Source organism: Trypanosoma brucei, chromosome 9 (assembly GCF_000210295.1).
Source record: "Trypanosoma brucei gambiense DAL972 chromosome 9, complete sequence".
Lineage (NCBI taxonomy): Eukaryota > Euglenozoa > Kinetoplastea > Trypanosomatida > Trypanosomatidae > Trypanosoma > Trypanosoma brucei.
This window is the reverse complement of record NC_026742.1, coordinates 371,817-398,402: the sequence shown is the minus strand read 5'-3', so window position 1 is coordinate 398,402 and position 26,586 is coordinate 371,817. Positions and strand designations below refer to the sequence as shown.

General features: G+C 48.5%; 17 protein-coding genes across 17 annotated transcripts; 14 read left to right on the top strand and 3 right to left on the bottom strand.

The window, feature by feature from the left end:
• Positions 1 to 807: 807 nt before the first annotated feature.
• TbgDal_IX1610 (hypothetical protein, unlikely) lies at positions 808 to 1,155 on the top strand (the record flags this gene model as incomplete). Its single annotated transcript, XM_011778055.1, has 1 exon — positions 808 to 1,155. The coding sequence occupies one exon, from the start codon at positions 808 to 810 to the stop codon at positions 1,153 to 1,155; it is 348 nt and encodes a 115-aa protein (XP_011776357.1).
• A 1,116-nt stretch (positions 1,156 to 2,271) lies between these two features.
• TbgDal_IX1600 (conserved hypothetical protein, unlikely) lies at positions 2,272 to 2,658 on the top strand (the record flags this gene model as incomplete). Its single annotated transcript, XM_011778054.1, has 1 exon — positions 2,272 to 2,658. One exon carries the CDS (start codon positions 2,272 to 2,274, stop codon positions 2,656 to 2,658), a length of 387 nt encoding a protein of 128 aa, XP_011776356.1.
• A 145-nt stretch (positions 2,659 to 2,803) lies between these two features.
• TbgDal_IX1590 (T. brucei spp.-specific protein) lies at positions 2,804 to 3,079 on the bottom strand (the record flags this gene model as incomplete). Its single annotated transcript, XM_011778053.1, has 1 exon — positions 2,804 to 3,079. One exon carries the CDS (start codon positions 3,077 to 3,079, stop codon positions 2,804 to 2,806), a length of 276 nt encoding a protein of 91 aa, XP_011776355.1.
• A 1,446-nt stretch (positions 3,080 to 4,525) lies between these two features.
• On the top strand, positions 4,526 to 5,116 carry TbgDal_IX1580 (cytochrome c oxidase subunit V, putative; the record flags this gene model as incomplete). The annotated part of the gene is made up of 1 exon (XM_011778052.1): positions 4,526 to 5,116. One exon carries the CDS (start codon positions 4,526 to 4,528, stop codon positions 5,114 to 5,116), a length of 591 nt encoding a protein of 196 aa, XP_011776354.1.
• Positions 5,117 to 7,182: 2,066 nt separating this feature from the next.
• On the top strand, positions 7,183 to 8,883 carry TbgDal_IX1570 (hypothetical protein, conserved; the record flags this gene model as incomplete). The annotated part of the gene is made up of 1 exon (XM_011778051.1): positions 7,183 to 8,883. One exon carries the CDS (start codon positions 7,183 to 7,185, stop codon positions 8,881 to 8,883), a length of 1,701 nt encoding a protein of 566 aa, XP_011776353.1.
• Positions 8,884 to 9,390: 507 nt separating this feature from the next.
• On the top strand, positions 9,391 to 12,462 carry TbgDal_IX1560 (protein kinase, putative; the record flags this gene model as incomplete). The annotated part of the gene is made up of 1 exon (XM_011778050.1): positions 9,391 to 12,462. The coding sequence occupies one exon, from the start codon at positions 9,391 to 9,393 to the stop codon at positions 12,460 to 12,462; it is 3,072 nt and encodes a 1,023-aa protein (XP_011776352.1).
• Positions 12,463 to 13,009: 547 nt separating this feature from the next.
• On the top strand, positions 13,010 to 14,216 carry TbgDal_IX1550 (hypothetical protein, conserved; the record flags this gene model as incomplete). Its single annotated transcript, XM_011778049.1, is given in 2 exon segments — positions 13,010 to 13,684; positions 13,683 to 14,216. Coding segments are annotated over 2 exon segments (1,209 nt in total).
• Positions 14,217 to 14,812: 596 nt separating this feature from the next.
• TbgDal_IX1540 (hypothetical protein, conserved) lies at positions 14,813 to 16,099 on the top strand (the record flags this gene model as incomplete). Its single annotated transcript, XM_011778048.1, has 1 exon — positions 14,813 to 16,099. One exon carries the CDS (start codon positions 14,813 to 14,815, stop codon positions 16,097 to 16,099), a length of 1,287 nt encoding a protein of 428 aa, XP_011776350.1.
• Positions 16,100 to 16,708: 609 nt separating this feature from the next.
• Positions 16,709 to 16,909, top strand: TbgDal_IX1530 (hypothetical protein; the record flags this gene model as incomplete). Its single annotated transcript, XM_011778047.1, has 1 exon — positions 16,709 to 16,909. One exon carries the CDS (start codon positions 16,709 to 16,711, stop codon positions 16,907 to 16,909), a length of 201 nt encoding a protein of 66 aa, XP_011776349.1.
• A 122-nt stretch (positions 16,910 to 17,031) lies between these two features.
• Positions 17,032 to 18,162, top strand: TbgDal_IX1520 (hypothetical protein, conserved; the record flags this gene model as incomplete). Its single annotated transcript, XM_011778046.1, has 1 exon — positions 17,032 to 18,162. The coding sequence occupies one exon, from the start codon at positions 17,032 to 17,034 to the stop codon at positions 18,160 to 18,162; it is 1,131 nt and encodes a 376-aa protein (XP_011776348.1).
• Positions 18,163 to 18,590: 428 nt separating this feature from the next.
• On the top strand, positions 18,591 to 18,821 carry TbgDal_IX1510 (hypothetical protein, conserved; the record flags this gene model as incomplete). Its single annotated transcript, XM_011778045.1, has 1 exon — positions 18,591 to 18,821. One exon carries the CDS (start codon positions 18,591 to 18,593, stop codon positions 18,819 to 18,821), a length of 231 nt encoding a protein of 76 aa, XP_011776347.1.
• Positions 18,822 to 19,277: 456 nt separating this feature from the next.
• On the top strand, positions 19,278 to 20,057 carry TbgDal_IX1500 (cytidine deaminase, putative; the record flags this gene model as incomplete). Its single annotated transcript, XM_011778044.1, has 1 exon — positions 19,278 to 20,057. One exon carries the CDS (start codon positions 19,278 to 19,280, stop codon positions 20,055 to 20,057), a length of 780 nt encoding a protein of 259 aa, XP_011776346.1.
• A 735-nt stretch (positions 20,058 to 20,792) lies between these two features.
• On the top strand, positions 20,793 to 21,704 carry TbgDal_IX1490 (T. brucei spp.-specific protein; the record flags this gene model as incomplete). Its single annotated transcript, XM_011778043.1, has 1 exon — positions 20,793 to 21,704. One exon carries the CDS (start codon positions 20,793 to 20,795, stop codon positions 21,702 to 21,704), a length of 912 nt encoding a protein of 303 aa, XP_011776345.1.
• Positions 21,705 to 21,931: 227 nt separating this feature from the next.
• On the top strand, positions 21,932 to 22,573 carry TbgDal_IX1480 (hypothetical protein, conserved; the record flags this gene model as incomplete). Its single annotated transcript, XM_011778042.1, has 1 exon — positions 21,932 to 22,573. One exon carries the CDS (start codon positions 21,932 to 21,934, stop codon positions 22,571 to 22,573), a length of 642 nt encoding a protein of 213 aa, XP_011776344.1.
• Positions 22,574 to 23,447: 874 nt separating this feature from the next.
• On the bottom strand, positions 23,448 to 23,957 carry TbgDal_IX1470 (hypothetical protein, unlikely; the record flags this gene model as incomplete). The annotated part of the gene is made up of 1 exon (XM_011778041.1): positions 23,448 to 23,957. The coding sequence occupies one exon, from the start codon at positions 23,955 to 23,957 to the stop codon at positions 23,448 to 23,450; it is 510 nt and encodes a 169-aa protein (XP_011776343.1).
• TbgDal_IX1460 (conserved hypothetical protein, unlikely) lies at positions 23,958 to 24,467 on the bottom strand (the record flags this gene model as incomplete). The annotated part of the gene is made up of 1 exon (XM_011778040.1): positions 23,958 to 24,467. One exon carries the CDS (start codon positions 24,465 to 24,467, stop codon positions 23,958 to 23,960), a length of 510 nt encoding a protein of 169 aa, XP_011776342.1.
• A 448-nt stretch (positions 24,468 to 24,915) lies between these two features.
• On the top strand, positions 24,916 to 26,403 carry TbgDal_IX1450 (hypothetical protein, conserved; the record flags this gene model as incomplete). Its single annotated transcript, XM_011778039.1, has 1 exon — positions 24,916 to 26,403. The coding sequence occupies one exon, from the start codon at positions 24,916 to 24,918 to the stop codon at positions 26,401 to 26,403; it is 1,488 nt and encodes a 495-aa protein (XP_011776341.1).
• Positions 26,404 to 26,586: the final 183 nt, after the last annotated feature.

The window sequence follows — 26,586 nt, the reverse complement described above, 5'->3', positions numbered from 1 at the left end:
TCGAAAGGATTTTCTGGACTATATACGCCTCTTTTTTTTTTTTTTTTGAGTCTACCAATGTGTTTACGTGTCCTAATCGTAGGTGCGGCGCTCATTCCGTGGCGCATATTCATTAGCAGCCTTGCTCCTTATCGCTTGGGTGTTAGGGAGGAAACTATTTTGGTGATTTAGTTCCGCAGTAGGGGACGTAGGTTGGGAAAGAAAGCAGTTGCGGCTAGTAACAGCAGAGTTTTGGGATTGTGCTTTTTGTTTAACCTTTGTTAAACTATACTTGTTGGAGTCGGGGAGATTCGTCCAATTGAGCTGCTGCCACTTGATCTGTTGGAAAGAAGGCGGTGTAGAGAGTAGGTGAGCTTGATGCACCATGTTTGCGAATTTGTTGCGCACCCCTCATTTAGCTCGCTGTTTGAGGTGATTTGGAACAAACAATAAAGAGGATGGCGTGGCTAAACCCCCGCTTGGACTTTCACCGTTTCACCTGTCGCCATATGTTCTCGCAGTTTTCTCTTTCTATCACCTTTGAAATGGTCAGTGTCGGGCGGGGAAGGAGACGGGACAGGATTTAACCCTTCAGATATATTCGGAGTTATGGAGTAATTACCCATCTTCTCCCTCGGTGCGATGTGATTCTCACACCAAGTTTGTCGTCAAGAAGGGTTGGGAATTAGGAACTACTGGGGGTTCTCAAGAGTCTTAGCACGAATTTATGCTGTTCGTTTTCAACAGGAACTAACCCTTTTCCATTATCTTATTCCAGTAGTGTTTTTACCCTTCGGTATACCCGCAGTACGTGTTTGTAGCGTTTTTATGGTATCGTGGCGCAGGCCATCACTAACTGGTGCGTGGAATGGTGTTGCCTCGTTGTTCTGTTTCCAAATCCGGCGGTCGCTGCCTGGAAGCACTGTACTAAACTCGGCCGCTGACGTTTCAGGCCGTTTTTATTGGATATACTCATTTTGTAACGTTTCTCTTGACACCGTTGGAGTCGAGCACCGCCATATAAAGACGTTCGCCTCTGTGCTGCAGGGTGTTTCCGCTCAATATTACTTGCGGAAGCATCCGTCTCATTCTCCATTTTGGCCAACCCCATTGTCACGGAACAAGGGTCCCCGATATTGTTCTACCCACCGGGCTGCGGCGGGCGGTCCATCATGAATGACTGTTGCAGCTGTGCGTCGGTACGGCTGTGGGTATTTCTCTAGTCCTTAGTATTTCCAAGTTTCTCCTGTGTGATGAGTTTCGGCTTCCCCAAGTTATCGTGTTTCCACGGATATGATTCTCTTAAGGATATTTGCAGTGAAATTGGTGGCTCTTCGGAGTTGTGGCACACACCAAAACAGTAAATAACGTTGTGTGGCGTTCATCGTCCTTAGTGGCCGGTGGCACTCGGTTTGCAACAGGGTAGTGCCATTAGCAAGTTGTGTCGCGTACAACGCCAGCTTTTTTTTTCTTTTAATGAATATTGCGGTGGGGGTTCCCCACCACGTTTTTTGTCGTTGCACATACTAAGGGCGCGCCCATAAAGTGCAGAACCCCTGTCGTCAACTGAGGGGACGGGCTTAGCGCACACCAAGGGGTAGGTGTCGTCCGGTCGTCCCGCGATAACTTTTTTGGGGCGCAAGGGAAGCGGCCGGATGTGAATGTGGGACGGGGAAACTGCGCTGTGTGCTGTGACGTGCGGATAAGTTTTTTGCGGCGAAACGCCGCAACGTAAGTACTATCGCCGTGTGTTCAAGAAAGAGGATGGACATTCCTCGTCTCTTTGAGTCACAGCCGGCAGCCGGTTGCTCTTGTGAGGGGTGGATGGGGTCGTTTTCCTTCCACCGGCTGAAATTTGCCCTTTCGGTGTAGAGAAGATGGCTTTTTTCGCAGTTTGCACATTTTTTGACCTTGTTCGTTCTGTATAAGAGAGATGGGCAGCATTGTGCTTAGTGCTGGGCGGGGCAGGCCTGGGACTCACCTCCATATGGCCGGTGCGAGGTGACTTCGTCCGGACTGTGTTTTTTGTTGGGTGTTTGGCACAACTGCGTGGTAGGGGGTTCTGGTGTCCATTCTTGACCCGTTACGCTACTGTTGGACGTCACGCGACAGATTATTTTCATACTCTTCCATTTCAATCTATTCCTGACGAGGGGTATTGGGGGTTGAGGCACGTTGGCGACTCCTGCATGGGCAAAGGTATGGGAATTTGTACCGCGTTGTTGGTTGGAGTGTTTTCCCCCCTGACTTTACCTTATTTTCTGCGGCGCTGTGGTGGCGGCGCTGCTTGTAATGCGGGGTGGCGTGGGAGTCCTTTCCCCGTGTGGCGTATGCTGGCGGTGCGCGTCGATTGGTTGCCACCGCTGTGGCTCGACCACTCCTTCCCAAGTCTTTCTGCTTCGGGTTGTCGCTACTCAGGGGCTACCTTGCCGTGGAGAATTGCCTGAACACGCTCCCACCTGCTCATTTCCCCCCTCTTATCCCATGGGTAGCGAATGCGGTTGTTGTTGCTGCAGTTGTTGTGGTGTGTGGTGCGGCACCAACAGTTTCGAGACGGCTGCTGAGGGTCGACGCATCCTATGCCTTTTCATATTTGGTCCCTCTACTTTGTTTAGTTTTTGCGGATGTTGCTTGTTTTTGTTCGAGAAACCGAGGCGAGGATGCACCGCAATATTTTAAATTTATGTGATGAGCGGGTTGGGGTGGGGTTGCGTACGTATAATCTGAACCGGAGTTACATGTTGTGTGGAGTTGAATGCTGTGATGGATTGGCTTAGGTGATTCGTGGAACGGCTAAGGTGGTACGGCTCGCTACGCTTCTCCTTCAACCGAGACAAGGAGGGCGAGAGAGAGAGTGTGTGGCTCTGTGTGATGTCATTGCTTTTGTGAGCATATTCGGGTAGTAACAGATAGAAAGTGTCTTGCCCCCGCCATATGCCTTTTGGCTGGTTGGTGAGGCGCTCTGGCCAGTGCAACCCATGTCAGGCTGGTCATTTCCCGCCCATATTAATATTTTTCTTTGATGATAACTTGAGTTTGTGCATTTGGTATTTGGCGTTGGTGTATATTCACTTGTTGCCATGTGGGGTATGCCGTCCATAACTATAACATGGTCCCACCCTTATGAAAGTTATCATTACCGTTATTAATTTTTGGTATTGGCTTGCCGGCGGGCACCTAGCTTTTCATCGTCTGGTAGTCCAAGTGGTATGCTTATTGGCGGCACCTAAAAGGGTAAGCAAGGTGCAGCTGACGCTACAGTGACATTACTTTGACCTTAATTATGTGGAATTTACTGCTTGCGGCGTACAGTTTGTGGGTGCCCACGGGATGATAATAAATACGCAGTGATTCCTGGCTCTTGTCTATGGGATGTTTGCGTTTTCCTTTTCCTTACAAAGGATGTTCTTAGTATTGTTTCCCGTTGCCTGCTTACGTTTCTAGTCTATGTAGAAGGGTTTTTTTTTGCCACATTATGTGGATTTATTTAGAGGGTAATCGTAACATCGATGATGTGGGAGATGAGTACCCCCCCTGTGGTGTTGAGCTCCTGACTGAGAGGGGTTGAATGATCTTTAAGTTTTGTGGCCTAATTTCTTGTTTTGAAGGAAAAAGATGTTTTTGCTTTATGCACATGTGGTTGATGTATGGGTTCCATGAGCTTTATTAACTTTCAACGTCGCGTTGCCTTGAAGGTACCGTACTTTGTGAGGAAAGAGTTGATGCATAATTGACGATTTTTTTCGGAGTGTAAATTTCAACCAAGAACGTCTTGGGGGTAGTAATGCTCAGTTTGTTGATGGTGGAATTATTCTAATGCTCCACTCAGATTTTCCTGTGCGTTAGCACTATTCTTGCACTTTTTCACCTTAAGTTTTTTTGTTAGTGATACGACACTACGTTGATTTCTCGTAGTTTTCGGTTGAGTGAAATTATTGTTTCAAAGTCGAGAGCACACTTATCAACACTATTGGAAAACACTGTCAATAACTACATGTATATATGTATATATATGTATATATATACATATCTGAACATAATAGAAAGCATCTGCGCTTCCTGTTTCACTATTGGTGCTGTGGTCGTTGATACAAAGAAGAACTTGTTGTCAATGTAAGGTAACACTTAAGCAGAGATAGGATTTAATCAAAACGCTTTCGTTGCTTGTTCCCCCTCAATTGGATGGAACAATATGTTCCCGAAATATGTCTTCTGTCGGTCCCATCATCTATTGTTGGGTTGTTTTCCCTCGCCGCTTTATTTATGGTTTGAGGCGGTGTCAGTATCGCACGGTGGCTCTTGTCTATCTACTTACATGGAATATTTAGGTACCGAAAATGCCGTTTGACCTTTTAACGACTAATAAAAATATTGAGGGTTAAGGCGAGAGTTTTCTTTGGTTTAAAATCATTTTCCTGTTCCCGATGAATTTTTTTTTTTGTAAACCCCTATTTTTACCGTTCTAAACATCTTCTGTATTTTTTTGATCGCCCAATTCAAACGAGCAGATAAGTTGAAGAGATAATAGAACGATCTATTGTTTTAGATGAAGCGCTTTGTCACACCATTTTTGGCAACTGTGCCTTTGAGTCGTAACTTCTTTGGGAAAGGTTGGGATAATGCGGCGTTGGACACAATTTTCAGCTGCATGCTTCGCAAGCCCGAAGTAAATGACCGCATCAGAAGTCAGTACGCCTCGACGATGGATCCTCGTGATGCCGATGTTCTGCGTCGATTAGGTGAAGTTGCCAAAGAAAACAAGACATACATTCGGGTGTTTCTTCCACCTCACTTGGGTGACCCACATCGACTATTGAAGTGTTACAGCCTCACAGCTTACCCAATCCTTGATGACAAAGGTGGACAACTTACTGTTGAGATGGATGGACACCACCTCGAGGCATTTGCTGACCCTGATGACGATTATGCAAAGGTGGTTATACCACACATTGAGCTCGTGGATTTTTTGGCAAAGTCCCTTCTGGAGACCATGAAGTGGGAGGCCACTCCCCGAGGTGCCGCCTCGCTTCTCGAATCGCTTTATCGTGGAGCGGAGATACCAGATCATGTGTTCCAGACACCTGCTGTCATTGAACGCCCTGAGAATTTCAAGGATGGGAACAAAATCAGTAACTAGTAGCTTTAGTATCTTCACGGATGGGGTTATTACTTCCATTTTTTATTTTTTTGATTGTTTTAAAGTAGGACCATAGCCAATACTAGTATAACACCCAATGGGTTGAGTTGATGTAAAGGACTGTATTCCGTCGTTTTGTTAGCCTGTTTTGTTGACACATACATATATATCTTTTACCCCTTACCGTAGCGGAGGGTTGTGGAACAATACATACGTTTTCTCTGGGTGGGCGAAACATAATTGTTGCGTTTTGGAATGTGCGCTATGTTTCTTCTCGGTGTATCTGTTTTACTCTAACTTTTCTATCCTTTTGTCACCAGCTGACCTTTTTTTTTATTGGGTAAAAACATTGTCAAGCATTGTTGTTTATTTTACTATCTTTGGTAGTGTAGTATAAAAATGCTTAGTTATATGGGTTGTTGTGACTGAGGGTAACTCCGGCTGAGAGCAGTTGTGCTAGCCATTTCCCTTTTATTGCAGTTTTTGACATGCCAGAACTAGTGTCGGTACCTGATATGCTGCAAAAGTTAAATGATATAATGAACTGTGGTAGTGGATACTGATCTGACGAGGTGATGCTGTTGCTGATACCCGTTCTTTCCACGGAATATTCGCTTTAATGACACATAATCGCACCACTCGGACTCAACGCGGGATCATTATAATGCTTTGTGCTTCCCTTTAATTTACTGCTTCAACGGAAGTGTTCAATTAAGGGAATGAGGTGCACATTTTCAATTGCTATCACTATTATTATTATTGGTGTTGTTGTCGTTGTTTATATACAAATACGAATATTTGTCAATTTAGTTATAATATACATATACGTAGTTATTAGCTAGAAAACGAGTGTTTTGGAAGATGGTCCGTTTGCTTCAATCATGTTTGTTAAATGGTGATTGCAGAAGGGGAGCATGTTTTCTTGTTGAAGAGCGACTTCCTCCCCCCCTTTTTAAAACAGACCTTCTTCCATTCACTCACTCTCTCGTTGGATGCAGGACATGCTCATTTCATTTCGGGTGAAGAATGTAACCAGCGACAATTTGGTAGGATTTTGTGCGCGAGGCTGGGGAGGAGGAAAATAGTGGAGCCATAAGGTTGTGTGGATAAAATTCTGGGTTTCCCATCGCCACGTTACATTTTAATGTTTTTTTCTTTCCCATTTATGTATGACGTGTGATGAATATTTTTACGATTGTGGACTCCAGCGATAAGACGCTCGTTCTCGGCAAGCTGTAGTTAAGAAATTTACTTGGTTTATTGGCATGGCTACTCGTGGACACCGAAAATTCTCCGCGAAAGGCGGTTATGTGCCTGTTTAAAAAAAAAAACAAAAACAAACGAACTTAAATATTTCCCCCATGTACGCCATTGTTTTAAAATGAATCGTTATCAAACCTCCGTGCATCTTCTCACGATCAGCTATCACTGTATGATTGTATATATATATATATTTTCGCACCCTTTTTTAAAAATCGCTTACTTGTTTTTACGTTTAATTTTGCTTCGTTCGGTTTTTAATATTTGATGATTTTTTTCTTTGTTGTGTAAGTTGCCATGATTATGGGGTAAGGGGCTTTTTTTTTTTTGGGGGGGGGGAGGAAAGTACCCGAAGTTCACCCTTGCTGCATATGATCACAAGGTCATGGTGCTTAGCCGGTGTCTTGCACTGCTGTTTATTTTGTTCCAGGTGTTTATAATGCATATGTTTATTTTGTATGCTCAATTATGTGTAGTTCGCGCTTACGGTTCATGGAAAGTTTACCCATTTTTTGTATTTATTTTTTCCGTTTTTTTGTTTCCACTTTTTTCACTTTTGCTTTTTCCGGTTGTGTTATGTGAACTTCAGCAACTTCTCGTTCGCCGTGGCTAAGCAAAAGTTCTCTTGTCTTAGCGCATGTTGTTTTTGTAGGGACGGACGAGCTGAGCCCTCGAGGCTTCGTTTTTTTTTAAAAACCAGTTGTATTGCTCACACTACGATATTTTACTGGGGTTGTAACTGTGTTACTTTCTCTGGGTGCACATATACGTCGTGACCCCCTCTTTGTTTAGTGATATTTTAGGGAATGGACCTTGGTAGTGACGAGGATCGGAGCTTAGCCGGGATGCTGAGTGGGACAAAGATTCCCACTGGGCCACCAACGAGAAAAGGTTCGAGAACGGGTTCCCCGCGCCAGAGGCGGAGGAGATCAAAAAGTAAATCTAAAACAAAACGTAGAGGTGGCCGGAGAAGTAAATCAAAGGGTAGGCGACGCCGCTCGTCTCGTCGTTCGTCTCGTCGCTCTCGGACCGGGTTGAGGCGTGGAAAGCGACGCGGCTCGGTCAGGAAAGTGAGCAAAGCGGGGATGACTTCGTCAGACTCAGGAACTAACTCCCCCGAAGGGGCGATATCTCCAGTTCCAGTTCTTGGAGAAGGCGAATCTTCACTCATCAGCAGTCACGTCACCGAGCTTGAGATAACCCTTTATCGTCCCTTGCCTGAGGACGGTAAACCATTATTATTTTTCGACACAACAGCTTGTCTTTTTAGAGAACATGGGAGACAGATTGATTATGTTGGCGTCGGGCGCAGGATGACGAATGACAAAGGCCTCCTGCATAGGGCGCACGATGTGGTTTCTGTTGACACTGCTTGTAAAGTTTCAGACAACTTCCTCGAACCTGCTGGTGGTCCGAAGGTGGTGGCTGGTGATACTGTCGTTGCAAACTTGAAGAAAGTGTCGATGTGCGCCGGTTTTTCTTTGTGCTCCACTTTATTTACGAAAGAGGTGCCCCTCTGCGAAGCGACAGGAGTGTATTATGCGGTAAAAAAGGCAAATGAAAGACTTCCCTTAGCAATTGTTCCCGTGCAAGTGACGACTGTGGGGCATAATTCATGCATTGTGCTGATGGTACGCAAAAGGAAAAACTGTTCTGAGAGTGCTTGGGAGCTCGTTCGACTTGGAGAAACTCTGGTGCAGCAGGACGTCAAGGGTGTCGTAAAGGCTCTCCAATCCCGAGGGCTTGTGGATCCTGCCAACTACACGTTTGACTTCCTTCGCTTTCTCAGCCATTCAACCGCTGACCATGATAGTGAGAGCATGGATTCTTTTGACGACTACATAGACGATGCTGATCACCTGCGCGAGAAGAGTCCAACTCCATTTACCGACAGCCTTGCACCAGATGATCTGCTTCGCAATATGCCACGGGTGAAACGAGAGGGAAGACGCCAATATAGTGTTGGCCGGTCTGCGGTTAACCTTTTCGTCGCAGAAGGAGACAGTTCTGATGATGATGAAGTAACCGAGGACGCACTGCGTGCCGTCGTACCCAAATACACAGACACCTTGCCTGTTCGCTACGATGATAAGACATACAATATCGGTTCGTGCTCCGACAGACTTACCCACCACTACGTGGATCGCCGCGAAGAATATGGGCTGATAAGCGCTGATGTGCTTGGTAATGGCAGTACTAACCTGCCCCCTATTGTAAATCCTACATCACTGGACTTACGTCGGTTCTCCTTTGGGACAATGGGCTTCCTGCGTCCTCCTATACCACCCGAGCTTTCATCTACGTTCCCTCATATGGGCCGCCGGCGACCTACGCTCTGTTCGAGAGGCACGCGCCTGGGTTCTCCTTCGAGGAAGAAACGCCGAAAGGGCAAGCCGAGAAGAAAGAGAAAGAGTCGTAGCCGTAGCCGTAGCCATAGCCGTAGGAAGTGGAGATCTTCTTCACGGAAGTCTAGTTGCAAAAGCAGGGGGGGAACAGAAAAGCAATAGAAGAGAGGACGGTTTCCGCCTCTTTCAAAAATGTTATTCCGGTACGGATCTGGAGGCGAGACGGGTTGCTATTGCCCTCTGTGCGGCTAAAGTGTTCGACAGCTGGTAGAATGATGGAGGGGTGCATTGTCCAGTTCCGCCTTGAGTTTGTGATCGCTGCCTCTGGTGGTCGTACAAGCGCGCGTGATCACTCGCCAATATATTAGGTGAAAGGGTCAGTAGCTTGGGGACACGTTACTGGTCACTGGCAGTTCCCTCCCTTGTGAAGGCTTCGTTGTAGATGTCATGTACCAATTACCGCTTACACGGCTAAATTTGGTGGTGGGCGGGCGTTAATAGCAAGTGGCGCCGCCAGAATCACTCGCATGATGTAACTTTAACAACAGTTTGTTTTTCACTTGCCTCCCCAATATTGCTTAACACGTAGTTGGTTTTTCTCTCATTGCCTTTGCCCTGTTCGTTTTTTTTTCTCCGTTGTTAATCTCCACTGCGTTTACACCTTTCTTAATGGGACCAACATGTGATCGAATAGCAAAGATGTTGCCTCACCCCATTTTAGCGTCAGATGACGACAGACAGTATGTGCAAGAGAGCATTCTTTCCCTACCAGATATGGTTGAAAATTTCTTTACCTCACTTGAGCGTGTGTACACGGATGGCAAGTGTGAAGAGGCAAAGCAGGCCTTCGCTACGTACCACAGTATTCAAACTATAGTCAGCGTTCTGTGCAGGGTACCTGCCTCCGCTTACCGTACAAACGATGAGAAACGAAGTATAGACTGGGAAATTTATGAACGGATTAAGCGAATGGGCCATCTTTTTTTGGGTGACATTGTTGTGGTTGGCCCTCAATCATTGAACTGGAGGGTACCGGTGATGCGTTTAGCAGAGGAGGTCGCACAGCGGATGCGATGTGCTTATGTTGAGTTTCCTTTCATGTCAGTTCTACTCAGGGAGGCAGTTTCATACAGCTCTGTTGCATTTATACTTGTTATTGCGATTTTTGCGGCTTCCGTTGTCTTCACCCTCGTTGTGTTGGTGACGCTGCCGACACTGTCACCCTCAACCACCGTGGGGTTACTGGTAGGGTTGACTGCGTTTCTCCTTGTGAGTGTTGTTAGTTGTGGATTCCTTTACCTCTTTGTCACATCGGCGAAGGCACTGAAGGTGCTCCACACCTGGATTCTTGAAGAGCGCATGTACACCGTGCTGCTTTCTTCCGCATCGTCTGAAGGAGACCTCAGTACAACGGGGCCGTCGGCCGGGGCGGCGGTTCCGCAGGTTACTCGTGGACATAATACAAAGAACGGCTACTACACAATCCCCTACGGCAACGCATTGGGTTACATTGAAGGAAAGCACGTTGACGCCCAGGTCGTGATGATTGGCTTCGATGACAAATACCGTATAACCCGGTGGAACATGGCCGCCGAGGTTGTGACAGGGTTTCTCGAGTCTGGATGTGTCGGAAAACCGCTCTCCGACTTGGTTATAACCCCAACAGGGGACATTGAGCGAGACTTAGCACCTCTCCAGGTGTTTTCAGGTGAGGTACTCAAACTGAAGCTGCGTGCCTTTGCCACAGTTCCCGTCACATTGTTCACTGTCGCTGTCCCCATATTGAACCAGGAGGGGTCCTTAATTGGGAGGATTCTTATTTGTGCTAATGCAAAGGACAATTTGGGGGAGTACCGCACCTACATTCGCGACTACGTGGTGTCGGAAGTAAACTTATCGTTATCTGAGATCTTAGAAGGAAAAGCCGTTACGCCAAGGGGATTGTCCGTTATTGGTCCTCTTCAGTCATTCTTGGAATATGGGTACGGGAAGCAAGTGGAGGAGTTGGCGCGAGGGATGCTAGCAGAATGGGAGTGGACATCTTCAGAACAGCTTCTGGGGCAGATGCTCCGCTTGTCTCCACTTGATCACAAGACGAGCGTTGATTCGCTGTTTCCCGGCACGCTTTGTCTCCATCCATGTATCCCGGAAGCTGTCGCCACGTTGCTGAATAGTCTGCGTGTCCCATGCCATTTGAGGTTGCAGATTTTGAACTCTTCCAGGAATACCTTTGCTCTACAGATTGTCGCAACTCCTGTTGCCCAGGCAGCGCCAAGCACAGCCCAGATAAGCGAGTTACGCGAGAAATTGCTGCCCCACTTGCGCAGTACCTGTGGAAGTATTCGCGAGGACGACGGCACCGTTGTATTCCGATTTCCTTGCCAAATCACAGCCGCACTGGAGGACATTGATGACGCAACCTTCCGACCAGCTGACGCACTGAATGAACGCTACGTTATCGATCAAACCCGTGCCATCGTGAATTGCACTGTGAATGTGCTGACGCTGATAACAAACCTTGTGGACCAACACAATATTTCTATGATCCTGCTCAGGACGATGTTTGTTTCTCTGACAAGTGTCCGGGAGCGATGCGAGTTAGAGAAGCGCTTGCAGTCATCACCAAGTGATATCGATGTGATTGTATGCGATCGTGGATGGCTAAACTCGGTGCAGGATTTAGTACATACCCTCAGTTACGATATTATTGTTGTCCCCATCTCTGAACCGGGTGTACGCCTTGCGTTAGAGGGGTTTCAGTACGTTATAAACACCCCCATATCGAGTACTGAAGTCCGTAAGGTATTGATGGCGATCGGCACTGCAGTGTCACTGCGGAAGAATGCAGCTACCGCGCAGGAGGAGCGAGAACGTATTCTGACACTGAGGCAAGACTCACCGTGGACGAAAGGTGTGCTGCTTGGTCGAGGTTCTTTCGGTGCCGTATATGAGGCCACCAGTGATTTGACAGGGGGAAAGATGGCAGTGAAGATGTTTTACTTTACGGAGGACTTAGAGGAGTCTATTAACGCCTTACTTAATGAAATTAAGATAATGTGTAGCCTGAATCACCCAAATATTGTTCACTACTTTCACTGTGAGCGGAAAGAAAACAGTGTGAACCTCTTCATGGAGCTTTGTTGTTGTTCACTGGGCGACATCATATACGGCCGAAGTCAGAAGCCACCAGACCTGACGGTTATCAAGGTCCTTCGGCAGCTGCTCACAGCACTGACCTATTTGCACGCGCGTGGGGTGGCACACCGTGATGTGAAGCCGCAGAATATTCTGATAAAGGGCGACGTTGTGAAAATCACTGATTTTGGAACGGCCCGCCAAGGGGTTGGAAGCGAGGACGTACAGGGCACGTTGCGGTACATGGCGCCTGAGGTGTACCGTGGTGAGGATCACTGCAGCCCATGCGATATTTGGTCAGTTGGTTGTGTAGCAGCTGAGCTCTTTGACTGCCCACCCTTATTTATGGAGACTCCCCACATGCTAGCAGATATGACAGATGTTGATTACTACGTAGATGGACTTACAAGCAACCCTGTCCTCTGTGATTTCTTACGCATGTGTTTCTGCCTCCAACCTGAAGGGAGAGCGACTGCGGCTGACCTTCTGTTGCACCGCCTATTCAGTAGCAGTTGCAGTGCTGAGGTGGAGTCACTACCTGATATATTTAGCAGGGAGAAGCAGTATGTGAGTTCGCTTACCATCACCACACAACCCCATTCGTAGGCAAACGTACTCATGGTTGGTGCTAATGTGTAGCCGCGAATGTACAGAAACTGTTGATTTTCTTTTTTTTTTTTAATGTTCCATTTTTGTTTCACTTTTACATTTAGTTTTTTCTCTCTGACGGTACATTTCTTCTTGTTCGTTCGTAGTATGTAATCGGTAATGTTTATCTTTAGTTGTTTGGTGAAGTGACTACGCCGTGGAACGCTTTGCGTGTACGCTGCGTTCAGCACGCATCAGTGTAGACATCATGCTGTTGAAGTCGTTGTGGTTGGGGGTTCTCATTCTGCGATGGGAGGCTCTTTATACGACATGGCCAAGTTAACGTTGCAGTGTGTGTGTGTGTGTGTCGGGGGTGGTGGGTATGATTTCAGTTGTTGCCACCATATTTTTTTTTCATGATCATTGATTGCCATGGTCTTGTGTTGTCGCTCACCATTTGACTGTCGTTTTTTCCCCCCGCACTCTTCTTCATTTACAATTCCTCGTCCTCTCTTTCTGTGTAACCCGTGGGTTTCAAAGGATGGGGTTCTCGTAGCTTTGGGATATGAGACGTACGATTGTCCAACTTTGCCAGCCGCAGCGGTGCCGCAGTTTCGTCGAGGAGACATTGCAAAATAACTCAGCTTCTTGCTTTGCTGACGTGCTACATCGATGGTATGAGCGCTCTCTGCTCATTGAGGCAGTCGCCACTACTGGGCAGGGTGGTGTGACACCGGCAACGGCGACTAATCAGTGCGCCGGACGCTATCACTTGTATGAGGTGCAGTTGCTCAATAAAAAACTTAGTGAAGCACAGCTTCCCGGAGGCTACCGGGCATTGGAAAACTACACGGTGGCTCACTTCGCAGCAGAACTTGGAAGCATCCCTCTACTTGGTATGGCTGAAGGGGGGATTCTTTTGCCTCGGGGTGTACATGTAACGAATTATGCTCTAGGGCCCTCATGTGCGTTCGAACAAGTTCCGTTGGACATAATCACCTTCACTCTGCCTGATGGTGAAGGGAATTACCTTTCGCATATTGCTGCAAAAAAGGGTCATGTTGAATTTATTGCTGCCCTGGTGCGACGCTTTGGAGCGGCCGCCATATTAGGACAACACACGCATCCGGACCTTGAGCCTTTGGGGCAGTCGCTTAGTGTGTACGAAACGGCGTTCGTGTACGGTTCAGTTCCTGTTTTGCATTGGTTGGATACTTCACATCCTTTCTCTGCGTTGGGGGCCTGCGGAGGAAAACGCCGTGCGTTGTGTTCAGCGCGCTGCCCTGTACGGACACGCGGATTCCCTTCGGTATTTTATGCAACTCCACGGATTAGCATCACATGAGGTCGCTGTTGAGGCCCTCTACCCCGCCGCTGAAGCAGGATTCACCGCCGTCCTGCAGCTACTTGTTCACACCTTGGGCGAGAAGGTTGTGTGGCGCCCTGACAGCCACGGAGCCACTGCACTCCATCACGCGGCACGCCTTGGCTGCAAGGAACTGCTATTGGATTTCTTCCAGCACTACGAGCTCCATCAACACGTGGACGACAAGGACAATGCGGGACGCACTCCCGCAATGTGGTGTGTACTTGGCTTACGGAAGAGGAGTGTTGTTGAGTTTCTGAAGCTTCTCTTAAAATTTGGTTCAAAGTGGCCTACAGAACGAGATGACGAGGGCAACAGCATGGTGCCCGTTGTGGAGCACTGTTACTCGCCAACAAGCAATATAAGAGCGTTTGTGAAGTGTACTGTTGCATCCAGCCAGCGGTGAAACTTCGGGGAGTCACGTGCTCGTTTTCTGCCTTTGGCAGGGCACTGGGTAGCAAGTATGAGGCTCAGACGCTCTGGGTGAAGGATTGGCCCTCACTAGTGCTTTTCAGCTGCTACCCGGTTTAGATCCACGAGATATGCCCGCCCTATTTTCAATTTTTTGTATTCACTTTATCACATTATTTCATACGGTTCTTTTTTCGTTTGTTTGTTCTCGTTCTGTTATTTTCGTCCGTGTGCTTTCCTACTTTGCTTCACTTTCACCATTGTTATTTTTTTTTATTTTTCGAGTCCTCTGCACTGCTGGTTAAATATATTTCCCGCCTTGTTTTTTGTTGTCAGCAATGTTGTTTTCGGTTGTGCATTTCCGCTGTCTCCCCGCGGCAGGCTCTCTCCTTTGAGCTTGTTGGATATGCTATGAACTTCAACTCTTCTTGTAAAAAAATATATATATATATTTATCCCTGGGGCAACTTCTTGGCACTGTACAACACTGGCGGTACAAAAGAGCGTCCCAGAAGAGCTTTGTGCCGGAGGGTAATAGGGGATAAAACAAAGAAGGGGAAATAATTAGTGGTGTGGTGGAAAAAGTGCAGGATGCCACAGCCGTCAGCGTTGCAGTCCGCACGGTCATTCCTAGGCACCGTAGCGGAGGACTCAGTACGCTGCGACCGCGGTTTGGACAGTGTGCCTCATAACGAGGCGGGTCTGCGGTGTTTGGCGGCCGACGGAAATTGGAGCGCCGTTGCGGAGCTCGCAGAGCGACTGAGTGCTGCGGAAACGGAAGAAACGGCTGAGGGATTGTCAAAGAGGTTGCAGTTCATTCTTGTGCAGGTAACTGCGAATTTTCACATGCAGCGCTACAACGTGGCGAAGAAACTGGTAGAATCTTTAGGTGACCTGAACAGTGAGCGGTATATTGACCCGAAAACGAGTGAGTCTACTGTTCCGTTTTCCCTTCGCTTTATTAGCGCCATTATTCCGTTGTATATCGGCACGAAGATGGATTCTCAGCAGCGACTCTACGCTCTCTTACGGGATTGCAGAGAGAATCTGGGAAAATATGCATCTGCAGTTTGGGTAGCTCGCATCAAGCGAGTGCAGCGTGCATTGGTTGTGAGCCACTATCAAGTAGAACAGTACTCAGAAGCGCTTCGAATATATAATGAACTCATTGCGGTGGAGGGAAACGCCGACGGCGACGACATGGGATCCTACGCGCTGCTCCGGCGCATGTTGCACCTTCACCAGTTTGCAGCGCTGGCCTTATATTGTGGCAATGCTTCCTTTGCAAATAGCATTTACCAAAGTATTGCCAGTATTAACGTTAGTGAAGCTGCTCCTTGTGTGCAGAACTTTCACGAATGCCTTGTAGATTTCAACACGGGCATATGGTTGTCGTTTAACGGTAAGGTTCAGGACTCAATGAAAGTGTTTTGTGATGTGGCGACGAAGAGTCGAGAGTACTACTGCGCTCTGGGTGCGTCGCAACTAATGTCGACTGATGTGCCCACGGTTTCTAACCGGCAACTAAAATTCGTTGCCGATGGTTGCGACGCACTTGCATTATCCGAGCTCTGTCGGCATGCCTTTCATCAACTCCTCGTTAACGCAACAACCTCCCACGTGGTGACGATGCCATATGAAGCGTTGCGAGGTAAAGCGCCAGCGACCATGTTGGGTGGCACCATCAGAACGATCGAGGATTATTTGCGAAATGACCCCGTAGGGCTTCTTTCGTCGGATGCATTCATCTCAAATGGTGTTCGGCTCTATACCCTGGAAGGGGGCACGCAGATGAGAAGGTTGGAACTGTTGAACGACCTGATAGAGGTTTTCCGCTGCGATCGGGCTTCCGCCCCGCCGATTGACAAAATCGTTTGATGGCACGGCGCTGGTAGGAAAGTTGTGCCACGCAATATTGCCTCGTCATTTGCTCAGGATGCTGTCAGAAACTTGGCACTAACCATACAGAGACGCGTCCGGGGGTCTTTTCCTCTTCTTACTTATAAGCAAGTGATTTTGTTGCTCTGATGACACGTCCTCTCGCTAGCAGTGTATTAATGCAATGCCTCCCAGGTGAGCTCACCCCTTCTTCACCCTTCTCGTGTTTACTCGAATCGAGGATCTGCTCGTTGCTTTCCCCTCTCTTTATGCTGTTCTTACTGTGGTTAATGCCCACTAAGGTGAGTGTATGCGAGGAAGTGCCGTTGACTCTGGTGGAGGAAATGTTGCGTCCGACTGTGCTGTATGGTGTTCTGCCGCGTATTGTGCATTTTTATTTTTATTGTTCCCTCATTCATTTGTGTTGTGGGTGCTGAGCACCAATTTTTCGCACCCACCAAACAGCGATGTCAGGGCCACTTCATGTTGAGTTGGCGCAGCGACTGGGTACGAAGGAAAGGTTGATGCGTAATATGTGCGGTTGCCTATGGCGCAAACGCGTAGCGTGTTCGCAGGCTTCGCTTCATTCAATTTTGTATATATTTGTGAATGAATGACCGGGGTTTAGTTCATTTGTGGGACAAAGTACGTTGTTGCTGGCTTTCACCCGTGGTTTCCGGAAAGAGGGAGGGATTTTTGAGCCTTACGGCTGGGCGCGCTGGTGCGATTTTTTCAGCACTGGAAGCAGGTGAACTGTATTGCACCCAGGTGCTCGATTTGCCCAGCTGGCTGAATGGGAAGGACCTGTGACGTCTTTGTACATCATTGGTTCTGTTTTTTTTGTAGGTCCCTCATTTCTTTTCCTGGTGCTACTTTCACGTTTTTTTCCCGGTTTTTTTTCGTTTCCAAAGCTAGTGAGGTGCAGGTGTCTCATGTCGGTTTTTCCCCCTGGCCGTGATTCGCAAAATGTGGTCGTGCGCTCTAATGTGGGTGTGCCTTCGGGCCCGGATGTCACCCTTGTCGCCTCTGCTCCGCTGCTTCTGGTGTCCACTGCTGCGGTTCATTCGTTGTCGGGGAGCCATTCTAAACTCAAGACCTCACATCCTGGCCTGGCGGTTCGGCGCATGTTTGAGCCACAGGAGCTGTGTGCCATCAGGGAGGATGCGTTGCGGGAGTATTTAAGGATGAAAATGGCTGATGAGTTGTCGGATGTAGAGCGTATGGAGGCCGACGCGCGTGAGCGCCTCGTCGAGCAAGCACTATTTTTTTTTGAAGCACTAGCGACGCGTAACGTCGAGAAATGCAAGAAGTTGGCGAGGGGAAGGGAGCTGTTGTATTTTATTGAACGTCTGAAGGACAGAGAGGCAATCGAGGATCAACGTCGATATGCCCTTGAGGAGGCCCTGCGCGAAGAAGGCCGTGCAGAGTGGCGGCGGGAGGTAGAGGAGAAGGCCGCGTATGGGGAGTACTTGCGGGCTTTCGAGGAATGGAAGAGGGAGCAAGAAAACACCGTCCGTGCCGCATGCGCATTTGTAATGGGAACTGAGGTGCGGTACCGGCGCGGGGTGGTGGCAGAGGAGAGCGATGCGTGGGAAGAGTTGTGGAGAAAAGAGCGGGAACAGCGCGAGGAAGCGGAGCGAATAGCTTACGAGAATTTCTATAATAGTCCAGAGCAGGTGATTCTGCGTGAGGAGCGCGAGAGGGTGGAAGGAAAGTTGAGACAGAAGTATGAGAGGCAAATGGCTCGTCATTTGAAGGAGCAAGAGCAGATCGTAAAGTCCTGTAAACACGGCCGCGGAAATACCTCTATTTTTGAGGGACCAAAAGCAAGCAAAAAGTGTGCGTCGTGCGGTGTGTCCTTTGATAAGGACCTCGGTTACTACGTGCGATCGTATGGGAAAACTATTCCCCCACCCCCTCCACTCCCCGAATCAATGCTGGATTCCGCAAAGCCCAAATTCGCCGCCTCGCACATGCCCGGAACGCAATCGGGAGTACAACCCACCCCCGTTCCACCGCCTACTTCTGAGGGGAAACTACCACCAATAGGTAAAAAGCGCTAAAGCTGATGGCAGGAACCTGAAGGGGTGGACGCCACGACATTACCTGAGATACGTTTCTTCTGTGTTTTATTGGCTTTAGATTTCATTATGTTGTGACCTCCCTGAAATCTGTCGGTGACTGGTGTTGTGTGTCCGCTTGTGTGTCAACCGATATTTTACGGGGAAATTCTATGTGAATAAAAGGCTGACCAATTTATTGGCGACCTGTGTTGTTCTAGTTGCCATTGGGGTGGAAAAAATCATAGCGTGATGAAAGCAGTTATGTGCGGACATGCCGAATGTGTTGTTATTGAGGAGTGTCTTTACCTACCTTACCTTTTTTTTCTGTCATGTGAAGCGTACTATCAGCAGCAGTAGGGAAAGAGCAAAGGTAGCGTGCTCGAGGGCATCATCAATTAGAAAAAGTTTCAGGGGATTTCGCTGGGGGGATGAGTTCTAAGAGCAGTGTGGGAAGCATCAGTAGCATTCAGAGGGACCAGGAGTACCTGCACTCGCACAATGTACGAGGAATGCTTGAACTTCTCATTGCCGATGTGATTTTAGAGCGGCCAGAGAACGCATGCGAGTATTTCGCCTTGTGGGCCTCCCGGAAACAGAGGGAGAGAAATGCTGAGAACACTTCAGGAGGCCAAGCGCCCACTTCGGCCGCTGGATCATAGGCTGGGCCTCGGCAGTGCATGTGATTTCGTCACACACCACCCTCGAGTACGTCTTTCTGTAGCTCGAGGGTATCGGATATGCGAATTGAGTACCTCTCTTCGGTGGTAACATCTGTTAGACTGCACTCAGAGGCGCAAATAGGCTGGTTGTGCGCGAATACGCGAAAGGTTATGGGGGGAGTGGGTTATCTTCACCGATGACGCATAGATGTGATGTGCGTGTGTGGTTGGACGAAGTTTGTGGGAAGACACCGCGGTATTTGTTCTTATTTTGCCTGTGAACATGTAGAAGCGTAAAGGTATCTGTGTTTTTTGCTGCGATTTCCCCCCGTACTTCAGATGTATTTTCCATATGTACAATTGATGGGGGAACTGCACCACTGTGTAAGCTCATCTTCCTCTTAATGTCGCCGCGACTCAACCCTGCGGCTGGTGGGTATTTGGGCTTTTTAGGAGATGGTCGCGGCATCATTTATAAGAACTGTGTGGGAATACGCGTGCGAATCACTAGAAGGTGTCGCTTTGCCACGGCCAATGGCACTCTCTGTTTTCTGGTGTGTAAAAACGTTGTCGAAGGCAGGGGGGGGGGTTACGGTAACGAACGACATTGCAATCTTTTCCTATTTTTCCCCATTTTGTTACGGCCACGTGTTTAGACACTACCATAGGGAGAAGCATCGCGTCACAATGCAATGCTCATCATTGAAGACCGGTTGCTTGAAGCTGCTATCTCAACTTCCAGAGGGACTGCAGCAAGCTGGACGCACCGCAGTTAGTGCCCACCAGCGAAGTTACTGTCCATATTCTAACTTTGCGGTGGGTGCTGCGCTCCTCCACGACGACGGGAAGGTTACTTCGGGTTGCAATTACGAAACTTGTGTTTACAAGGGGACATGTGCCGAGGCTTGTGCTATTGTGAAGGCTAACATGGATGGGTATCGTACCGCGCAAGCGGTTGCTATTTACGGCCGCAGTGTGCTACCCACTGCCGCTGCCGCAGCGGCTGATGCCACAGTCCCTCCATGTGGATTCTGCCGGCAGCTGCTCGCTGAAGTTGCTGATTTATCGGGAAATATGAACGACTTTCTTGTTGTCCTTGTTACTTTTGACCAGGAGCACGCGAGGCTCTTTCGACTTTCAGAGTTGCTGCCGCAACCGTTCGGACCAAGCAGTATCGGCATGGACGTGGCCGCACTTGCGACAGGAGAACACTCAAGGTGTCCAGGAACTTTCTGAGTAAACGCTTTCTGAGGGGGCGAGAGAAGTGCGGGAGTGAATAAATTGGAGTGCTTCATCTAATGCTGCGATAATCTTCTGAGCACATATGCACGATGAAGCAACTGGGCTCATCATTACGTACCCCCAGATGATAAGTAGTGTGTTTTCTCACTGCACGTGCGAGCCTCGTTCAAGGACTGTTTCCCACCTTTTCACAGGTTGGCTTCACTGAGTCTACACGAAAGGACTTGGGTGTGAATGAGCAGCACGGATGCCAGTAACAATCGTTCACCCAACAGTTGGTAACTATAGTTTGAGCGAAACAATGAAAGGCGTTGTAACATTTTCAATCCTCTTAACGTGATAGACAGGAGGGTGGTCAGGATTTCTTAACACCGTGACTGTGTTGCGTTGAAAAGTGAGGAACCGAGGAGAGGATTCGGGATTGGATCCTTCCTTAATGAATACAAAATTTCCTCATCTCGCTTCTCCCGGCACGTGGCTGAGGGGCCGTCTAGCTGGGTGCTTGGTTCGTTCGCAGCAACTTTCCCGCGATTCTTTTTCTTTTGCTGCTGCTTATTATACCGTTTTGGATTGTTTCAGAAAAAAGTTGATTGTGGACGTAGCAGTCGATATATATATATATATATACATAATTGTGTGGGTGGATGTATGCGCTGGGCAGGTATTTGAGGTGATTCCACTGTATTTTGGATAGCACTTGTCCCCGTAACCCCAGCCCTGTTGCATCACATGACACACATTTGGGCCCGCACAAGAAAAAAGAGCTTTCGAACTGTGCTTTCTCTTTCCTTTCTTTGCTACAGCTGCCGGCGTCAGCGCCAGCCTCGCTTCGCAGTAGAAGGCATTCCTTACTATTCAAAACTTCTAAAAGCCATATGGAGGAAGCGAAAGAGAATGTCCAACTGGACGCAGGTGGTGGTGAATACTCCCGGGAACGAGAGGTTGCCGTACAGTCGGCGGCTGCAGACGGATTTACTGTGGACCGCGGTGATGCAGACGCCGCCTTTGCTGCTGACTTCTTGTCCCCTGTTCACAAAAAGTCGCCTTCTCTATGTGGATCCTGTGATGGGGAGTTCTTTGGAAAGATGCAGTCGCCCGGAAGCTGCGCTACAGAGGGCGTTACTGCATTTTATGCCGCCGGTGAGAACGAGATCAACATCGACGTGGAGAGTGGTGATAATCATGATATACCAGCTATCACAATTTGGGTTCCCACAGCCTTCACAAAGGCAGCTGGACGGCGGATATGCATACGGGAGCAGCGTTGCATTACTCAGGACTCGCCGTACTGGCGGTTGCTTAATGAGTGCCCCCTTGCCGAGGGGTTCGCTGACAATACAGAAGTTGAGGAAAAGCAGACGGGTGACTCCCACCAACAGTACCCCCGAAGTTTACAGCCGCACTGGCGCCGGCGGCGGCGGGAATCAAATGTATTTCTGTCGCCAATGCCTTACGAGGAGTCTTTTGCTACCTTACCTCGGTGCCGGTCGTGCCCCTCAAGTCTGGGAAGTAGAATTTCGTGGGAGAATTAGCTTTATGCTCTTCTTCCTCTGCCTGGGCCGACGGGAACATGGGTTTTCTCCCCAGCCCCACCAACCCCTGAGCAACACCGGTCTTCACACTATGCCTCGAGTAAGTTAGTGCACTACCTCGGAAGGCGGGTTTGGAATAACAAATGGGAACAGATATTAGGGGGATTTGGGTATGCGGTGGTGGGGCATGGGGTCTGTGTACACAGTCGTACAGGGGTTTCCAACCCACAGAGCTCTGTTGTCGTGTGGGTGTAAGGCACATGCTTTCCTGGCTGCCGAATTATCTTATAATACTTTTTTATTTTAGTTCACTGTCCGTGTGTTGCCTTGGATGATATGTTTCAGATCTCTGCGCGATTTTTTGTTGGTTTGGCCGCTGCGAACGTGTGTGTGTGTGTTTTCATGTTTTGGAGTTACGTACTGTTTTTTTTTTTAACCATAGTTGTAGCAAAACTCACTGGACAACAAAGTCGTACCTCAGTACGTTTCGTTTGGTTACCTTTTTTTTGCTATTTATTGGTTAACGTCGACACGGATAAGAGCGTGTGTTGTGTGTGTGAATCCACATGTAAGGCCAGTCGTTGGCGGACATGTGCTGACTGTATTTTTTCTCAGTGCCAGTGCTGCTTCCTCTTCTCATTGTCACCCTTCTGCTGGATTCATCTGGATACGTTTAGAGTGCTGAGAAGGGGGAGGGGGAAAGGTAAGGTTTGTGAGTGCATACCGGGCATCATGAGTTTTGGCCTTGAATACAGCGAGGGACAGCGCGACTATCTCGAGCGCATTGGTGTAGGCCCCCTCCTTGAGGATTTCGTTGCCGATGCTGTCCGCGAGAAGCCTAATGATGTTTACGAGTTCCTACGACAATGGGCGACTGCGCGGTGCGCGAAGGCGACGGCCGCCACTCACGAAAAGTCTGCCCGAGTCATTCAACGCGCTTTCCGAAACTACCGCTCGCGGTCAACCGCGACCGCCTAAGCGATGCAAGAAACATCTGCCTTTTAGAGGATAGAAAGTGACAAGATGAGCATGTGGGGTTTGATTGTTGAGAGTGAGATGCCAAACTCCATGTACCAGGGAAGCATGAATGTATTTTTTGCGAGCGCCTCCACACGCACACTCTAATTGATGTGGTTGAACACCAGACAGATGGTGTTTGGCGTTGAATTTTGCATGTGAAGCTGTATAATTATCGGCGTTTCCACCTCCTGATCGACAACGTCTCATGCTTTTCCTTTTGTGCCAGCGTTGTAGTGAAGGGGGCCACTATGTCATGCCCGTTTCCTACCGTAGGGAAGGATATCGTCCACTCTGTTTTGTGCGGTGCCCCACTCGACCGCGGAAGGTAGAATAGAGGGAAAGCAGTTGGAAACGAGGAGAAGAAAAGAGAAGATACGGTTGAAAAATAAAAACTTACGGAATGTACGGTGTCGCATTTTGTCCGTCCCTTTACTAACCCTGACACCCGAGGAAGAGGTATGGAATCGTAAAGTAACAATTATATTTCTTTTACATTGTTTACTGCTGAGCTAAGATTCATTGAGGGATACCCAAGCACGGCAATCACTTTTCCCCCCCTTTTTTGACATTTCGTGGTTTAGAGAACAATATGGTTAGTTCCCAACGGGTATGACTGCTTCCACTTGGGTTCCTGAGGCGTGTGAGAGTGTGAGTGTTGTACAGCACAGAAAATGAAGCTAGTTATGGCGTGCCGCTGCTGCTCTAGTGCCGACACTGTGCGAGATGCGTTATTTTGTACCTTCCCCAGGAGTGTCTGTCTTAGTTTTAATCTAATCCTTTCTTCACCCTCTGTGCTTTCTTGATTTGAACCTACTCTCTCTCCTCCATGCATTCAAGGCACAACACGGGGCAATCCGAGGTCAGTGAGCTTCACTTCGTGCCGCATGATGCCTTCTGGTGGCTCCGGAGAAGCATGTGTTGGTCTGCTTCGTGATGATCCCGCGAACTGAGTGTACCTTTTTTCAGCACTTTCGTGCAATGGAATGTAATGGCACGGTGCCCTCTTGTTGGGGTGTACTGATAGCAGATTTAACGGGAAACGTGCTGATATAGTTGCCTTCACTATAGTGATATCAACTTCTTCGTACACTGAGAACGCGCTATTAGCTCCCAACGGGTATGACTGCTTCCACTTGGGTTCCTGAGGCGTGTGAGAGTGTGAGTGTTGTACAGCACAGAAAATGAAGCTAGTTATGGCGTGCCGCTGCTGCTCTAGTGCCGACACTGTGCGAGATGCGTTATTTTGTACCTTCCCCAGGAGTGTCTGTCTTAGTTTTAATCTAATCCTTTCTTCACCCTCTGTGCTTTCTTGTTTTGAACCTACTCTCTCTCCTCCATGCATTCAAGGCACAACACGGGGCAATCCGAGGTCAGTGAGCTTCACTTCGTGCCGCATGATGCCTTCTGGTGGCTCCGGAGAAGCATGTGTTGGTCTGCTTCGTGATGATCCCGCGAACTGAGTGTACCTTTTTTCAGCACTTTCGTGCAATGGAATGTAATGGCACGGTGCCCTCTTGTTGGGGTGTACTGATAGCAGATTTAACGGGAAACGTGCTGATATAGTTGCCTTCACTATAGTGATATCAACTTCTTCGTACACTGAGAACGCGCTATTAGCTCCCAACGGGTATGACTGCTTCCACTTGGGTTCCTGAGGCGTGTGAGAGTGTGAGTGTTGTACAGCACAGAAAATGAAGCTAGTTATGGCGTGCCGCTGCTGCTCTAGTGCCGACACTGTGCGAGATGCGTTATTTTGTACCTTCCCCAGGAGTGTCTGTCTTAGTTTTAATCTAATCCTTTCTTCACCCTCTGTGCTTTCTTGATTTGAACCTACTCTCTCTCCTCCATGCATTCAAGGCACAACACGGGGCAATCCGAGGTCAGTGAGCTTCACTTCGTGCCGCATGATGCCTTCTGGTGACTCCGGAGAAGCATGTGTTGGTCTGCTTCGTGATGATCCCGCGAACTGAGTGTACCTTTTTTCAGCACTTTCGTGCAATGGAATGTAATGGCACGGTGCCCTCTTGTTGGGGTGTACTGATAGCAGATTTAACGGGAAACGTGCTGATATAGTTGCCTTCTCTGTTTTATTGATTTGTTATTTCGATCTGCGTCTGTATATTTTTAAATTTTTTCACCTTTTTGTTAGAAGGTGTCCGACTGAAAGGGTATTGCTCATATATCTTATTTTTGACGGGGACCCACCCATCCATAGAGCTACACACATCTTTGTGTATTTGCGGTTGGGTGCGGCCGTCTTTTTGTACCGTTATTTAGAAAATTTTGTTGAAAGCCTTCCTATGATCGACAAATCGCCCCGTGGTGGCTTCTTTGAGCGCTATGTGGATACCCTTCCCCCGAAGGAATCGGGGTCCCACTTGACGGTTCGCAGCGGGACCACGCCCGGCCGTTTTTTACCAACTGCGGAGACGCTCTCGCCATATCCGGATGGTGTTTGCTTAAGAGCACATCAGGAACACATACCAAACCCAGGGCTAATGGACACGGCAAGGTCAATTGAGAGTCTTATGCCGTTTGAAGTGAAGGATTGCAAGGCATCGTCGGCATTTCCAAATATACAACTCAGCGAAGTGGCTGTCGAGTACGGATTCCGCCAGCCGGTGGCAGCCTCAGACGATCGTTGTTTGGCTGATTGTTGCATCAACGACTCCGGCTATTGGACCTTGTGCTTTGCAACGGAGTCCGGTGCCAAACTGGGCGAGTTGAAAGTACCAGCACCATGTGAAGAGGAGGGAGCGAATTTTGATGACGTTATGGGTATAATTCATGATAAGGCTGCACTTCTTAAGTTTCAGCTGCTGTACGTTACATACTTGGATAAGGATTTTGATTCTTATGCGTTGCTGACGCCACAGACGGTGCAATTCCATGCCGACTGCTTTCAGGTAATTGTTGAAGTAAAAAAAGATGAGACGGGCCAGATGGCAGATGTGCCGTTAGAGCTTGCGGCACCATCGGAAGCACTTGCAGTGGAGGGGACTGAGACCCTCTTGAAGGTGGATGGTGTTGTAAAGCGAACTGGCGGTTACGGGACTGTGTTGAGTTCTCCAAACGCATTGGCTTCGCTGTTGTTCAGGGCTCCACAGGTTAAGGGCCACGTACCAGCACCTGAAGAGGAGCTGAGGCTTGATGAGGCCGTTTGCCGTGATCTTAGCGTAGAGGAGGAGATAAGCCGCGGGAAGATAAGTTCCGATGAGGCTACTACACGACTCATCCTGCGTGCAACTGAGAGCACGGCGATGTACAGAATGTCAAGGTATTCACTGTCTAACTGCAAGCAAACCCAAGTGGAAGAATTACCGCAATCGACTGATCAGGCTTCATTACAAATGTCCTCCGAACGTGTGGAGCCGACGCAGAATAACGGAAATTGTTCGGATGAGCCTTCGTCATCGGTTCAGCTGTCTCTTATAGAACGTATGAATTTGTTTTCTCTTCATGTTGACAGCCCGATGAAGGTTGAGCCGGACAAGTGCGTTCCCCGGGTCACACGACTGCGTCTGACTTCCCCTGATGAGGAATGGAGTGATTTGATTCAGAAAGACTTTGGCAGATTGACGGGTGCCGTTGTGCTAGACCTCTGTTCTTCTTTGGGCATACCGCGTGAGGCTATCACGACGTCGTTTAGTGCCCCCAATTCGTTATTGGTAATCATAACAAGGCTCAGCTACGATACACGCACGAGCCGCCAGTTTCAGTCTGCCCTCTGGGAACATGGCTTCCCCAACTTAATGCAGCTTTATGACCTCATTCCCCAACATCGTTGAGTATTGGGAGTTGGACTTCGGATGTGGCTTTGCATAGCTGACTTCAGCAGAAAAGAGGAGGGGGGAACCTGGGGCCCTGTCTGTACTGGGTTCGAACGACGTAAGGACGTATGCGGATACGTACACTCATACAGTGGTAAGAACCTGTCGTTCATAATTGAGGTGACTGAGCGGGCGTGAGTG